At 45.4% G+C, this 15,774-nt stretch overlaps 1 protein-coding gene across 1 annotated transcript in view; it reads left to right on the top strand.

The window, feature by feature from the left end:
* The first annotated feature begins 801 nt into the window (after window positions 1–801).
* The window catches only part of SNX17 (sorting nexin 17), a 225,263-nt gene continuing 210,290 nt past the window's right edge, over window positions 802–15,774 (top strand). The window contains exon 1 of the mRNA XM_078650105.1: window positions 802–1,000. Within this exon, the coding sequence (XP_078506231.1) occupies window positions 941–1,000 (60 nt within the window). The 5' untranslated portion in view covers window positions 802–940. The remainder of the gene's footprint in view (window positions 1,001–15,774) is intronic.

Below are 15,774 nucleotides of genomic sequence, written 5' to 3' on the forward strand. Positions count from 1 at the left end.
CTGGTGCTCATGTTTGCGCTATATAAAACTGAAAAATTAGTCTCTTTGAAGTTACATCAAAAGCAGTGATGGGTGGTACTAGTATTGCAGAGTTAAGCTTTCCCCCATCCCCCACCTTGAATGTAAAAACAGGGAGCCCGGTAGGGACCTGTCTCTGCACCTGCTTTTAAGAGCTACTTGTGCTGAGCACCAGCAGGACCCGGCCCACTTAAAGCCCTGGGTTAGAGAGAAAATGTCACATATATCTTTATCTGAAAACTTAGCAGCTATGTAAAGCACTGTGATACGTAAGTGTCTAGAGCGTTCACAAGCATGCGACAACCCAGGCATTCCCACAAAAGCAAGTACACATCGCCCCCCTTTCGGCTTTTATAACTAAGTTTGTGAAGCGGGTGGGACAAATTCCGTCGACGCCATGTTAAAGTCAGGCCGTATGGACAGAACGCATAAAGCGGTGATAAATCATACGGCCTTTAAGATTTTGCCTGATTCGACAATGGCTACCATGCAACACACATTTATACTGTTTTCACGGGTCAAACACTTGTTATCTTTATTTTGTAGACCCACAATGTTATGATACAACACTACAAACTGTTTCCGAAAGGCACAATGTGCCTGCAAGATAACACATCAGTATGTTCACGACCCGCTTCTTCGCTGCGAACACTATCTCTTGTGCAGTTAACGTTCATAAACCGCCTCCGCTGGGCCCGCGCCGCCTCTGCCTTGAAGGCCTCCTTTCCCGATCCAAGATGGCGACCGGAAGTTAGTGGCGAGAAGTTGTTTGCTCCAGGGGTGCCCGGCGCGTTCCAGCCAGGAGAGGGGAAGGTGTGTGGGCGGGGCTCAGGCGCGAGACGGCGCGTGCCGTGCCTGGAGAGGGTGCGCCTGCCGTGCCTGGAGCGAGAGGAGCGCGGGGTGCGCGAGACCAGGGGGGGACATGCACTTCTCCATCCCGGAGACCGAGACCCGCAGCGGGGAGGGCGGGTCCTCCTACGTGGTGAGTGATTGGGTCCCTGGGGGCTCCTCTCACCCCTCTGCTTTACTCTGTTTGTTTATTTATTTATTATCTGGCTGTCCTGCTGTCTGTCCGCGGGGGCTGTCACCCGCGCCCCCTGTGTCCAGCTGGCGGTCCTCCTTGTTGTCGTCCTGCATCTCTCGTGCCTGTCACCCCTCTTCTTACTCTGCCCCCCATCATTCCGGTGCATGAGCATCCTCCTGTCTGCCCCCCCCCTCTGCGGGGCCAGGCTCCCCCTCTATCTGCACCCCTCACAGGCCTCCCACCCAATGCATCTCCTTTGCCCGCTTGCATTTATTTGCAGGGGCCCCATTTGCCCTGGTTGCCCCTCTTCTACTGCCTGTTCCGCCCCTTCCCTTTAAATACTGTAGCCCCAATATCTCTATAGCCTAGGGGTAACCGGAATTTTAAAGCAAAAAAACGGGACATTCCACAAAAATAGAAGGACTGAAATGTTGCTTCAACCGAGTGCACAGAATGACAGCGCTGCTCAGCAGAGAATTTCAGAAGCGCAGTGAGAACATAAATAAAATTCAATTTTTAAAGCCAGTAGCATGGCTGTTAATTAAAACTCTTTCTTATAATAGCTGCTAACTATCCTTGCAAAACATAAAATACACCAAAACGGGACATGAGTTAAATGTCCCTAAATCTGCTGGGCCAGCTGTTGAAAACCTGGGACGCCTGGTCGCCCTACTATAGCCCCTTGCTGGGGGTGCCCCTGTGCTGTCAATGCCGCCCTGGCCTTTGCACCATCTCCTCGCACAGCTGTTACACGTGCTGCACTCTCCTACCTGCCTGTAGGATCTTCCTACCCACCGCCCTGCTTTAACCCTTCCCCTCCATTTGGCCTGTCTCCCTTTTCTCCTTCCTGACTCAGATCTGCACCACTCTACCCATCACTTTTCTTCTCCCCCCCTCCTGCCTGTCCGATCACCACAAACCGCATTGCATCGTGTCCTCCCGTCTGTCTGTCTAACACATCTGCGGTGCTTCTCCTTGTACCCCCTCTTGTCTATACAGCCCTCCTTTTCCATATCACCCTGCTTCTGTCCCCCTGCATCTATCATCCCTGTGATGTTCACCTTCCTGCCTACAGCACCACCACTCCCTGTACATGGCCAGATTCCTGCAGCACCCTCCTGGTGGTCCATTCCACCTTCCGTGCCCATTGCACTCTGCTCGCACTGCCACCCGCCCTCTCTCCAGCACCACCACCCTCCTTCCAGTCTGTGCCATTTATATTCTCTCTGTACCACCCTCCTCGCAGTACCTCCACCCCACAGTGCTTGTGCCAGCCTTAATTCCTACTCTAAACCCCTGTCTCTTACTTGTGCCCCCTTCATTCGTACTATATGCTCGTCTGTTACTTGTGCCACAATTCTTGGCCATATGACCCTGCTCTACCCTGTCTGCAACTCCCTCAACCTGTCAATCCACCCAGCCACCTGTCAATCCACCCAACCAGCCGTCTTCCCTTTGTGACCTTGCACCCATCCCTTGCACCAATTTTCATCACTCGACCGCCCTATTCGCTACACCTCTGCCATGACCCCCCTGTGCCCCACCTTTTCCGGATGTTCACACTGTTTGCATTTGTTTGCACCCTCACATTGTCACACCTGGGCCAACCCGCCAGTCCACCCTCTGCAGGGAGACCCAGCTCTGTTAAAGTGCAGCAATGATGGCGATAATTAACCTTAATTTCCAAGGACAGAGTTGTGTGACGTCGCCTTGTTGAAAACATTTCTAGCTATAAGTTGGAGCGAGGAAATCCCAGTTTCTATTTACAATATGTGCATATTTCGTGAGCCCCTGGCTACTTTAGGTGGAGTGTTGTTGCCTTCTTTAGATGCAGTTTACGGTGACCCAGCCGCTGAAACATATCGGACTTGTGGGTTGGGGAAGTTGCAGGGTGATTCATACGGCCTGCTCGTGTGTTCTTGAATGAAGCCTTGTCTCAGGCCCTTGCTGTCATCCGTTTTTATTTTTAATTTACGTGTGTTGTGCAAATGTTCCATAAAATTGCTACATAAACTGTTTTCATGTCTTCCAATCTTGACTAAGGAAAAAACAACGCCAATTACTGGGTTTTGCAACTGTGAATGTGTGCACGCTCTGTTGGACTTGCATTAGTCACAGAAAGTTATTTGTGTCTCCTGAACTAAGTGAGCAAGTCATCCCAATGCCTTGGGGTATGACATGGGCACTAAGGATTTTTCCCCAAATCATTTAACATGTTCAGAGGCAGGAAGCTCGGAGAGATGACTTGGCTCATTTTGAGCGCGCTGTAGGAATGTAGAAATGTGTTGGCCTTTTCGTCGCTTGCTTAGTTTATAAGGCCCTGGTAACACTTTCATTAGTGGGGAATGGTGGCCACTGAAATGCGGATCAGTGTAAGGCATTAACGTCTATTATGCGTGTTTATGGCGTGACGACATAAAGCTCTTGCCCTAAAGCTGGGTGAAACCATAAGGCAGGCGGCCAAGTGGTTTGTATGTGTTACAAGTTTATTTGAGGACAGTTTAAACAAGTTTATTTTGTAAAACGAGGAAATGTTTATTGAAAATGTAAGCAATATAGTGTGCCATTTGATGTTTTTTTGTGTAGTAAAACAAGCGCTAATTACTGGAATATAGTTAATAATTTCAGAAAAGAAACCAATGCTTTGCTGAAAACAAATTCTGTATTAAAAAGGGAGACATTAATAAAGGTATTCTCTGAAGCGTGCAGCCAACAAACAGCACTTATAGGAATGAGAATATTGAGGCTTTGTTTACCTTTCATGAATATAATTTTATTAAGCAATGGACCATTGCAAAACATAAAGGCATATTTCATAGGGTATTGTGTAACATTTTAAATACATTACTGGGGCTTGTACACAAGTTTTTATATTACTTTTGTCCATTTGATATATAGTTTTTTTTATACCACTGCATTTTGTTTTCTAAAAGTTTACAAATCCTGAAATACTATTAAATATTATTAGTGTAGTAATAGTGACCACATCTGGCACGATTACATTAGTGGCCACCCCATGCATTATTGACAGCAGTGAGCACCTCTGTTTCTCGCAAAAGACTGCCGGCTGTAATGTAAAAAGGCTTTATCAATTTGGACTGCCGCTGCATGGGTAATACATACTTCCCTGGCACCCAGGTTATCATATTAGTAATAAGTCTTTCCTATGCCGCATGATTTATCAGCATTTAAAATATTTTTCTCTTAACATTAGGTTATGATGAGTCATGCAAATACACACATTTGTGTCGCAAATACCTGTTTCGGTTTTGATATACATATCTTAATTCAGTCAAGCAAAATCCTTTAATTTACTATGCCTGGCTGAACACAGGAGAGCTCCTTAGAGGCAGGTGGGGAGCTGCTCATTGGAGAAGCCTGCTTTAGAATGAGGCAGCATTGGGTCAGGGGGAGACCCAACAGGGGGGCGAGGGAGAAACCTGCATGGGGGAGGCGAGAAATCGTGCAGCTTTTCAATGCAGTACTATCACTCACAAGCATTATCCCGTCTGACGTTTTGCAGAACTCTGGACAGGGTGGGAAAACTGTTTGTGGGGCATGGGGCAAACTACTGCTCTATCGGTTTTTATTCCCCTCACGGTATTTCAGCAGACCTGCAGTGAAAGTCTGTGTCCATTATTGAATATGGGGTGACCCAATAGATGGTCGTGGACCTTGGTTATATATGGTATGAGAAACAATGGTCCAAGACTAAAGATCATACATGAAATCAATATGTACTTTTAAACATTATTTTTACATCTTTTGGAGCCTCTAGACCTTTGGCTCTTTAGTATCAATCTGCTTCACTGACTTTTGATATGTGCAACAACCGACCGAAAAACAAGAGTTTGAAAGCTGGAGTTTTAATCAGTCACTCCATCATATTACCTCAGTTATATGGTTTTTCATAGAATTAAAAAAAAAAGATTCTAAGTATATATTGATTTCATGTATGGTCTTTTGTCTTGGACCATTGTTTCTCATACCGTGAAAGTCTGTGTGGCAGGATGTGGTATAACGGTCAAATCTGCTGACTTTGGAACTGGAGAACCAGGTTTGAGTCTCAGCGTCAGCTCAACATTCTTTGAATCTGGGCAAATCACTTAAACTCCCTGTGCCTAAAAAAAAAAAGGTGTTCTTGTGTAATGTAACTAACTGGTGCTCATATAAAGTGCTCCAATACATTTGTGTCAAGTTCGCACTGCATATTTATTTATTTTATTTATTTCAAAGGTTTTATATAGCTCTACTGGACCCAAGAGTATCTGAGCGCTTTACAAGGATGGTGAACATAATGAGATAAATTTAACAATTAAGCGAAAAAGAGTTACAGTATGACAATGCATTCAACAGGGCTAAGGGGGCAAAGAAACCGAGATAACATTAAGTGGAAAGTGAATATTATAAGTTAGGATAGAGAGGGGGAGTGAGAAAAAATGAATGGATTGAGAGGGGGTGGGAAGAGGAGCGGACAAGGGAAGAGATACATTTCATACATACATTTCAAAAATAAAAATCTGCCCGTATGTCTCTGTTAGTCAAGATAAACTTTATTTTGCCAAAAAGCCATAAAACACAATACAATATTAAAACATCAGTAAACATCCACATTCAGTATTGTACATATCAAAATAACATAATTAGATAAAAATATAGCCAGGGCGAAACGGTTTAACACAGTCTTAAATATAACTTTTGTCTCCTCCTGATATAATGAAATGAAATGAAAAGAAACTTGATTAAGCGCGCTGTGGCCAAGCGGCTTCCTGGCGCTGGGGGGGGGGGGAAACGGATTCTGCACTGCAACCGGAGGGACTAACCGGGGAAGGCCTGGAGAAAAAGAAAAGTTTTTAAAGCTTTTCGGAAAGTAGGGTAAGTAGGGATCGATCGGATGGATAATGGAAGGCTGTTCCAAAACTGGGGGGCCAAAACCGAGAAACGGGTGCCACCGATACGGGCTTTACGGTAGCGGGGGACTTGAAGAAGGAGTTGAGAAGATGAACGAAGAGTGCGAGAAGGAGTATAGGGAGTGATCAAAGAAGCGATAAAAAGAGGGGCGGAATGAGTGTAAGCTAAAAAGGCTAAGCAAGCTAATTTAAAGGAAGTGCGAAAGCGTACAGGAAGCCAGTGAAGGGACTTAAGGACGGGCGTGATATGGGAGAATTTGGGGAGGTGAAAGATCAGCCGGGCGGCCTGATTTTGGATGGCCTGAAGCCGGCGCATTTCGAAGGCGGGAATACCGGAATAGAGGGCGTCCCCGTAATCGAGGCGGGAGGTGATGAGGGCTGTAATGATGGATTTGAGGGCATCGGTGGAAATGAAACGGGAGATTTTACGGATAAGACGGAGGGATAAAAAACAAGATGAAATTACGGAGCTAACTTGGGAATGCATGGAGAGGTCATTGCTGACCTTGATGCCTAGAGTGCGAACTGAGGGGACTGGAAGAGGGGGGGTACCAAGAGAAAGGGGCCAGTAAGTTGGGGACCAGGGATTAGAGGGACCACCAGTGAGGACAAGCTCCGTCTTGTCGGGATTTAATTTGAGGTGGTTCGTGATCATCCAGTCCGAAATAAAGACTAAAGTGGAACTAAAAAAGGAGGAGGAGTCAGGAGTAGAGAGATCAAAGTTGAGCTGGAGGTCGTCGGCGTAGTTGTACACGGAGACCCCCAGCTCACGGAGGGAGAAAATAAGAGGGTAGATATAAAGATTAAAAAGAAGAGGGGAAAGGGAGGAACCTTGGGGAACCCCACACACAAGAGGGCGGGGGGGAGCGGAGAAACCGGCAAGCTGGACTGCCTGGGACCTGTCCTGGAGGAAGGACTTCAGCCAGGAGAGTGCTACCCCCCTGATGCCGGCTGCGCTGACACGGTCGAGAAGAATGGCATGGTCAACCGTGTCAAACGCAGCCGACAAGTCGAGGAGCACCAACGCCTGGGGGAGATTGGAGTCGGCCCTTCCCTTAAGCTCATCCAAGACAGCGGTGACAACAGTCTCGGTATATAAAAAGCTGCTTCTATAAAACTTAGTACTGCAAAGCAGATTTCAAGGGATCCTAGGGACTGCAAAAAGATGAGCCCTTTCTTATGCGGTCTCACCATATCCTTTTGTAGTAATGGCACCAGAAGATGGCGTCTTGGCTCTTGATATAAGGAGCAAAACAAAGTTTAATGACTACTGCTTTGAATAGAGGTTGTCACAACCCCACAGAGGTAAAATCTGATTTCATCCCCCGAAGAAGGGGGGCAGATTTAAAGTGCATTGTCTAAAAAGAGTAAGCCAATGGAGATGTGTCTGGTTTGTAATCCCTTCCAAATACGGCTCTATGATCCGAGTTGTTGAAACATTGGCATAGTTTACCATTTTTCGCTTGGCCATAGACAACTTTTAAGCTTTTGTTGAGGAATATGGATGGTGCACTCGATGCTGTGTGCCAGTTTCATGATTAACTTCATAAAAGCAATATTTTGGACAAAAATGGCCTGCTTGATTGACTTCGCATCAAGTGCACCTTCCATACTCCTGAACATTTTGTCCTTCTCTACATCTCCGGACGGCGGGTGCGGGAAGCGATTGCACCATCTATAAATAGATTGTAGAAAGGGAATGGATGTGCTTGACCCTGGTCAGCCTTTTGTTCTGTTGCTGTTAACTTTTAAGGGTTATCCATATGTCTCTCCATAGAGTTAGAAATCGTGATGAGGTGAGGGTGTATATTTGTTTGGAATCCACACGCTTCTCATGTCTGGACTTGTTCTATGAAGGAACCACGATGCAATGATATTGCATGCCATAACGCTGTCTTAGTCCCGAATGTGTCTTTACCACCTGTGCCTTTACCCAAAATTTTGTTGTAAAGGGTTTGATTGGTAAAGATTATACCCTGTGCCCTAAAACCTGGCCCCTGCCCTGAAGCCCAGCCCCCAGCCCAAAAACTTTCCCAGCACTACTCACCAAGCTGCCGCTCGATCCTTCCTGTTCCTTTCATCCCTCCCCCATCCGCTCTGAATCTAGACCGCTAACTACCTTTACCACGCATATGTGTGGTAAAGGCATATGCGTGGTTAAGTCAAGCTTGGTAACGTTTGAGTAGTAACAGAGCGAATGATTCCGTCTGCGTTGTCAATGCCGTTTCCCGCCTGAACGTATACTCTTCTACCAGCGTGCAGTGTATTAAATATATATACAGACCTAACAGTAATCTAGATGGAGCTCTACTGCAAGGATAGCTAATGTAAATATGTAAATTGAGCCGCACCTAAACATGAGTGTTGAGGTTAGGTGCCATATAAGAGTCTTGTTACAGCACTAATTTTATGCCCATACCTACCATGACAGCTAAACTTCATGGCATGCTTTTTACCACTGCATTAAAGTATTGTCCCAAAGATGGTCAGTTTTGTTTAGGCAGAGTTAACCTCATCACTGCGGCGCGAATTCCGCCGCAGTGCTAAACATTCCGATCACGGGTGTGGTCATGACGGCTCCCGGCTGTCATCAGCACACGCCCACCGTGACTCATGACGGCCGAGAGCCGTCATGAGCGTGGAAGAGGTTAATTGTCGAGTCCCACAAAGACTTTTTAGATTCAAGGTTTAATGCAACAAACAAGGTGATGGATGGAATACTTGGATTACTATCAGTTACCGGTGATCGCTCGGGTTGAATTCCAGTCCATCATTCTCCACCCACCATGCCACTCTAGACAGGCCTGCCATATGGAAATCAGTGCTTACCTTCTCATCGTGGGAACGGTCCATCCTGAAATAGGAGTTACCATACATCTTGGAATTTATGGGCCTACCTTTAATGAGGCCTAAGGTTGTAATTCACAGCCTTTTCTAATGTGCATAGGGTATGCTTCGCTTCCTGTTTTGTCTGCACCTGTTCACCATGGTATTATTTTATAGATCAGAAAGAAAAGGTGATAAGAAGATGCTTGCAGAGTCTAAGCAAGGGGTGCCTACCCTGTGATCTACGGACCCTTGGGTGTCTGCAACACCTACTTAGAGGCTCCTAAATTTCATCACGTCACTCCTTTGTTAAAAACCCTTCACTGGCTACCCATCCTTGAACGTTCTCTATTCAAGATGGGCTGCACCTTTTTCCTGGCCCAGGCCGGCGCAGCGCCAGCCTTTATCAACTCAAAAATTAAAGTTTATGTCCCCAACAGAGACCTGCATTCCTCCTCTCAAATCCTCCTATGTGTTCCTCGCTTTAGGAGGAAAAAATTTGGTGGCATGAAGTTCTCTACCTTGGCCCCCCCTTTTGGAATGCCCTTCCCTTCTCTATCGGGTCTATTCCTACCTATCCTGACTTTCGTAAACTTCTCAAAACTTTCCTCTTTTCCCGTGCTTTCTCATCCTAAGTGATCTCCCTGCCCACCCCCGGAGCCATCCTTCCCTAGCGGTGATCGAGCGCTTAACAAAACCCTTAACTTCAACTGCTTAGACCAGCTAATAGCAGTTTAATAAAATGTATATAAATAAACAAGCAACACTGACAATGTTTACACAGTCTGAAAATGTAAAATAATTTGAAATTCGAGGCTAAAAATTAAGTGGATATCTTCAGATTCATTGGAGCAGGGCAAGTGCATAAAACAGAATATAATATGAACGATGGGTGGCTAATCTGAATTTAGAGACGCTTCAACCTTTCTGTTTCAAATCTAGATTGTTTGTGTTTGTAATTTGAATAAAATATTTTTCATTTGTGTATTTGCTTGATGCAAGCTTGTGAATGTACTTTGGTGCATTGTTTTGCAGTTCAAATCCTCAAAGTTGATTAGGCCGCGATTCCCGGCTTCCAGTAATGTCTCAGTGAGGGTCCCCAGATTCCAATAATGATTCAGAAGGGGGGTATTCGAATCTCAGTAATCATTAAGTGAGGGTCCAAATAATTTAAAAAGTTAAGGACCCCTGTTGATTTGCATAAGACTCGTCTCTATCTAAAGTGGCATGATAGGCAAAAAACGATGGACTCGAATGTGGTCCAAGCACACAGCAGTGGCTGGGATTTATTCAAGCATTTGATCCATCACCTTGTTGTTTGTTGCCGCATTTAAAAGCGGGGATATGTGTACAAACTTTCCAAACCAAGTCTGCCTTGTCCATAAAGCACAGGAAGCAACATGTTGCGTATTGATGAACCAACCTGTCTACTTCACAAATGCTAGTCCGTGTTCTCCCATCTTTAAACAAGCATTTACAATGCAATGGTTTCGCCTTTTGAAAAGTTTGAGCTATTGGCATTGTGAATGACAATTTGTATTTATGTGTTGGTTTTGAAAACAGATAAATAAATGGCATTGTCATTTACAATGCCAATAGTTTAATCTCTGCCAAATGCCAAACAAAAAACACACAGACCCACACACACACACAGGCCCACACACACCAACAGAGCCCCACACACACACACACACATTTACACTTTGTGTAACTACCCATTCCACCCCGCCCACACACACATAGTACATCTGTGTGACTACCACACAAACACATAGTACACTTATGTGACTACCCATTCCACCCCCGCCCACATACATATTATAATTTGTGTGATTACCCATTCCACCCTCGCGCACACACAAAAATTACACTTTGTATGTATTTTTTCCAATCCACTTTGAGCGCACTGAAATATATTATTACATATATACCCTTCGACCCTCAGTGCGTAAATGAAAAAAAGCAGCAATATGTACACGCCAACCCACACAAACACAGAGAAAAACAAAACACAAAAAATAAATACTGGCATGGACACCTTACCACACAGATGCATATACACCCAAGCATACAGAAATACAAACGGAAAGAGAAACACGTGCGTAGAAATATACACAGGTGAAGAGAAAACGCACAAAACGAGACACACAAATATAACACTGACTTCAAACGTAGGCAGCCCGCGATTAAAAAATAAAAGCAGAGAAGTACACACACGGGTCCGTTTAACTTGCATGTCCAACTCTTTGCGTAGCCAACTTCCTGTGTCAGAGCATTGAAGATTGTGAAAGGAAAAGAAGAAGGACATGTGACGAATACTAAGTAATACTAAACGTGCAAGAAAACGTGGACTCACTTTAAATATGAAAGGTGCATGTGTAGGAGCGGTTAAAACAAGTAGTGAGGAGTACAAGAGACTCGATTAACCACTCATGCAAAGAGGGCACGTGAGTAACGGTTGTGCTGTGGTAGCCTCAGGTGTGCATCGAAATTAAAGAACCACTGTTAGCAAGTATATTGGGGTGTAAACATTACATAGCTTACCAAAAACGTGGTTAAACACTAAACATGATGTCAACCTCAACGAGTAACACTTACCAACTACGTAGAAAGGGAAGCCCCGTGTTCAAAGGTAAAGACCGAACCATGTACCGGCGAGGTCAGAAGACGCCAAGTGTTATGCGCATGCTCCGTTTACAGCCCCAATTAAAGACGTAGAGAAAGGGTAGTGATCGTACGAAAAGGTAAACAAAGAAAGCGGCGTGATTAGATGCGCCGGAAAGCATACAATTGTCAATAAAGTTTTCAAAATAAGGGTGAGCCAGTAAACTCGGTGTTGGAACTGGGGTCACCAGTCCCCTAGGGTAGCATGGCACGAGCGGGTAGGCATCCGAAAGCACATGTGTTAAGCGATCATGCAGCACACACTCACACTGAGACAGAAACCTGGGCACGCAATAAATGACTCCACTCCAGAGCTTGTATAAAAACAAGTGATTTGTATTAAGATAAATAATCAGATAGATAGAGCAGGATCAGGGAAATCATAAATTCATTTAAAATACATGTGTCTCAAGACTTGCAATCAATATTGGATGAATAAATATCCGTTCTGCAATAAATATTAAATATTGGATCAATAAATAGTTAAATACATTTTTAGTGGGACACAGGCCCGACCTACGCCTTGCTTCTTGGTCAGTACCTGAAAGGAATACATCTCAAAATCATAAGAACAACACTGCATTAAGCATCAATATCCATTTCCTCAGGTAAACAAAGGGACAGTTCCATAACAGAAACATCTCCCCGCTGTAGGAATAAACAATTCGTTAAGTGTAGTTCAAACATTTCCTTAAATATGAAACATTTCATTTGCCACAAAAGTATGTGGACGTAACTCTCCTCCTGTAATAGGAATTAAACATTTCATTAAGAATAATTATTCCATATAACAAGGTTGGGCATCCCTTTGGGAGAACTTCTCATTGGGCCCAGCTAACCATTGCATTAGCCAGCACTAACTAGGAGAAAACATTGCAATCTAGGTAACCATCCCCTTGTGCAGGTTTAACTGTATCAGGGCTACACCAACATTCCATCAGGGAAGTAGAAATCCCTACATTGAGCAGGTGTAAGTAGATCTCTGTTATAGCAGGGGTATGAGACCCTTCCCTGGGCAGGAGTAAACATTGCCTCAAATGAGGTCAACACCTCTCATTAGGCATAAAGTATTTCTTTAGGCATCACACACCATCCTATTACCTGATGCCTGAACAGGCAGGGCCTTCCCCCTATTAATCAGGAGCTTACAGGTAAAACATTTCCTGCAATAGAGATAATCAGTTTAGCAGAAGTAAAACACTTCACTGAGGGTAAAACATTTCATTAACCATTTCCTTAGGCAGGAATGAAACTCCTATGGCAGGAATAAAAACACGCCACTGCGGATAAAACATCTCATTAGGCAGTGTAACTAGATCCTTATAGCATTAACGTTCCCCTACTCAGCAATCAACAGTTAACAACTCTTCAAGGCAGAGATAACCATTTTTAACAGGCAAGCCTGAGCTTAGAAGACTTGGTTTATGCATGTAAAGCCTTTTAGTAAATGTAAACATTTCTTTAAAGCAAGGAGCACCTCACTCCATAACTGTGGGCATGTGCTCCACCTTTCAACCAACATGAATAAATGTTTCATTAGTCAGCAGACACAGTTCATTATGCAGCTGTTGGCGTTTCCACCCCCAGGCCAGGATCAACATTCTAATTCCTACATTAAGCAGGCATAAACCTTTCAGCACCCAAGAGTATTCCTGTAAATAAGTAGAGGTTATAACACTGGGGCAGGGGTGTAATAAAACTTCTATAGTTCAGAATAATCCTGGTTCCAAGCAGGAATAACCACTTCAAAACTCTTCCCCAATCATAGGTAACATCCCCCTAATCAGGAGTAAACATTACAGGGAAGGAATCAGGCATAGGCATTTCATTAAGTAACTTATAAATAGAACATTACTCATTGCTAGAGAGCAACATCTCATTAAGCAAGCACAGGCCTTGCTTTAGACTAGTAAAACATTTCTGTTAATTAAGGTGAACATTTCAATAAGCAATTCAGTAAAGCATTCTCAATGAGCATTTTACTATGCCTTGGACTCCCCTATGCAGGGCTAAGCCATCGCAGATGAACTCAGTATGTCTTTAGGCCTACGCCGGAACCAGGGCCCAAACAGTTAATGAATGGCAAGCCTGTCCTCAGGCATAAACAGTAACTTAATGGCCTCCACGTCACTAGAGGCACTTAGGGGCCAACAGGTGGGCACTTAAGGTCAAAAATACAGCGTTTCTCTGGGGCCTACAAGAGAGCGCTTGGAGGCACAATTACAGCGCTTCTATGGGACATTCAAGAAAGCGCTTGGAGTGAAATTACAGCGCTTCCCTGGGCACTACCTCAGTTCCTCACATGACAGCGCTTGGCCACAGGCAATGCTGGGGACAGCGCTTCAGCAGGCAATCAGGTTTAGATAATAGCACCCTGCAGGTACAGCACTTCACAAGGCAGCAACCCCCTTCAGTACCTCAGCACTCTTCACAGGGACAGCAAAGGAGCGTTGGGGGAGCAGGGAGTCAGCGCTTCAGAAGGCAGCAACTTCTAGAGCCACAGAAGTTCTTGGTGACACAGCGCTTCAGGGGGATAGCGCTTTTCAGGATTCACAGCGCTACGATATAGCAGGCAATTCACAGCAGAGGTAGCGCTCGGCAGACAGTTCATTCCAGGTAGCTCTGCTGAAGGGCACCACAGAATATAGCGCTTCAGGCAGGAATCACGCCCAGGATTCTAGCGCTTCACAGACAGCAGGGTGCAGGGCTATAGCGCTTTGGCCCTCACGAGGTGGTGGCAAGACCAGCAGGTCTAATAACATTCAGTTCAGGGTGCTGCAGTTCAGGCAAATATAGCGCTTCAGAAGGCAGCAACCCCCTCCATTACTTCAGCGCTCTTCACAGGGTCAGCAAGGGCAGCGCTAGATATACAGGACAGGTGACACCCCAGTAGCAGGTTAGCAAGGGAGACCCCAGGTGACATCAGGAAACGCAGGGTCAGTACCGCGCCAATACCTGTTTGCTTCTTCAAAAGTCCTGTGATGATTTAATTTCTTCTTAGCGCTTTAGGTTTCTTGCGCCCTTGTAAATAGAGGCTTAGTTTCTTCTTGGCGTGATGTTTCTTGCGCCCTTGTAAATAGAAGCTTAGTTTCTTGTTGGCGTGATGTTTCTTGCGCCCTTGTAAATAGAAGCTTAGTTTCTTGTTGGCGTGATGTTTCTTGCGCCCTTTGGTTTCTTGTTTCCTTGAAGGGGGTTAAGTTGGTGGCTGGTGTTAGATCTCCTCAACCAATCCCCTCAAGTGGTCCCTGGGGGTTCCCTGCCGCGGGGTTAGGTCAGTGGGGGGGTACAGGATGCCTCAATACTTGTAAAGCAGCACTCTAGGCCCTGTCATTTCCAGCATCATAAGACCCTGCCCTGACCCTCCTGCGTAGGTTCTTCCCCAGGTCTTCCCCATAGTCACTCTGACAGGAAAGTTTTCCTTCCTTTCCTTATACAGTGCCAGTTGACAGTTGGCAGTGGCAGTTGGTGTCACCTCACCTGTTCCAGAAGGTTCCAGGGTGTTCTAGGAGGTTCCACCATTCTACCTGTGGGCAGGCTGGCAGGCTAAGTTGATACATTGTTTGGAGGGTTCCAGCCAGGCCCTAGCCACTAGAATGCGCCCACTAACCCCGCTGCAGCAGCAGTGGTCAGTGGCAGCCATGTTAGGGGTATAAGACACCTGCATTTTAACACTAGTTTTAAACTACACAGGGCATTCTCCACCACCCAAGGCCTTTACATTGTTGTTACCATGAGGGCATTCTGATTAAAAAGGGAAATAAAAGGGCGAAAAATTTTGGGGAAAGGGCCAAGTCTCACACTCGGTAAATGTAAATGACATGTGTGTGAAAGCACAATGTTATAAAGAATAAACAATAGACTGCTAAACAAATGTACATCAAAGATATAGTGAATGAACGTGCAATTGAAACAGGTACATAATAATCATTAGCCGTACTCGGAGCATAAAAGAAACAAATGAAATCGTGAAAGAACCTAACAAAGTGTTAAGGGCAATAAGAAGAAACGTGAAAATAAAAAAACACGTAAAAGAGCAAAAAAATGAAACGAGCTTTTACAATGCCGGAGACACGGACAGCGAGGGGGGGTGGTGGGGGGCGGGTGGTAGGAGCGGGCACACATGGACAGCGGGAGGGGGGTCGGTAACGGGCACACGGACAGCGGGAGGGGGGGCGGGAACGGGCACATATGGACAGCAGGAGGGGGGTCGGTAACGGGCACACAGACAGCGGGAGGGGGGGCGGGGGAAGACAGGACAGCAAGCACTCACCAAGGACGACTTCTTTCGGCGGAATGACCCAAAAAAAACCTCCCCCCAAAAAAAAATAAACA

This window comes from Lissotriton helveticus, chromosome 6 (genome assembly GCF_964261635.1).
Source record: "Lissotriton helveticus chromosome 6, aLisHel1.1, whole genome shotgun sequence".
In the NCBI taxonomy this organism is placed as follows: domain Eukaryota; kingdom Metazoa; phylum Chordata; class Amphibia; order Caudata; family Salamandridae; genus Lissotriton; species Lissotriton helveticus.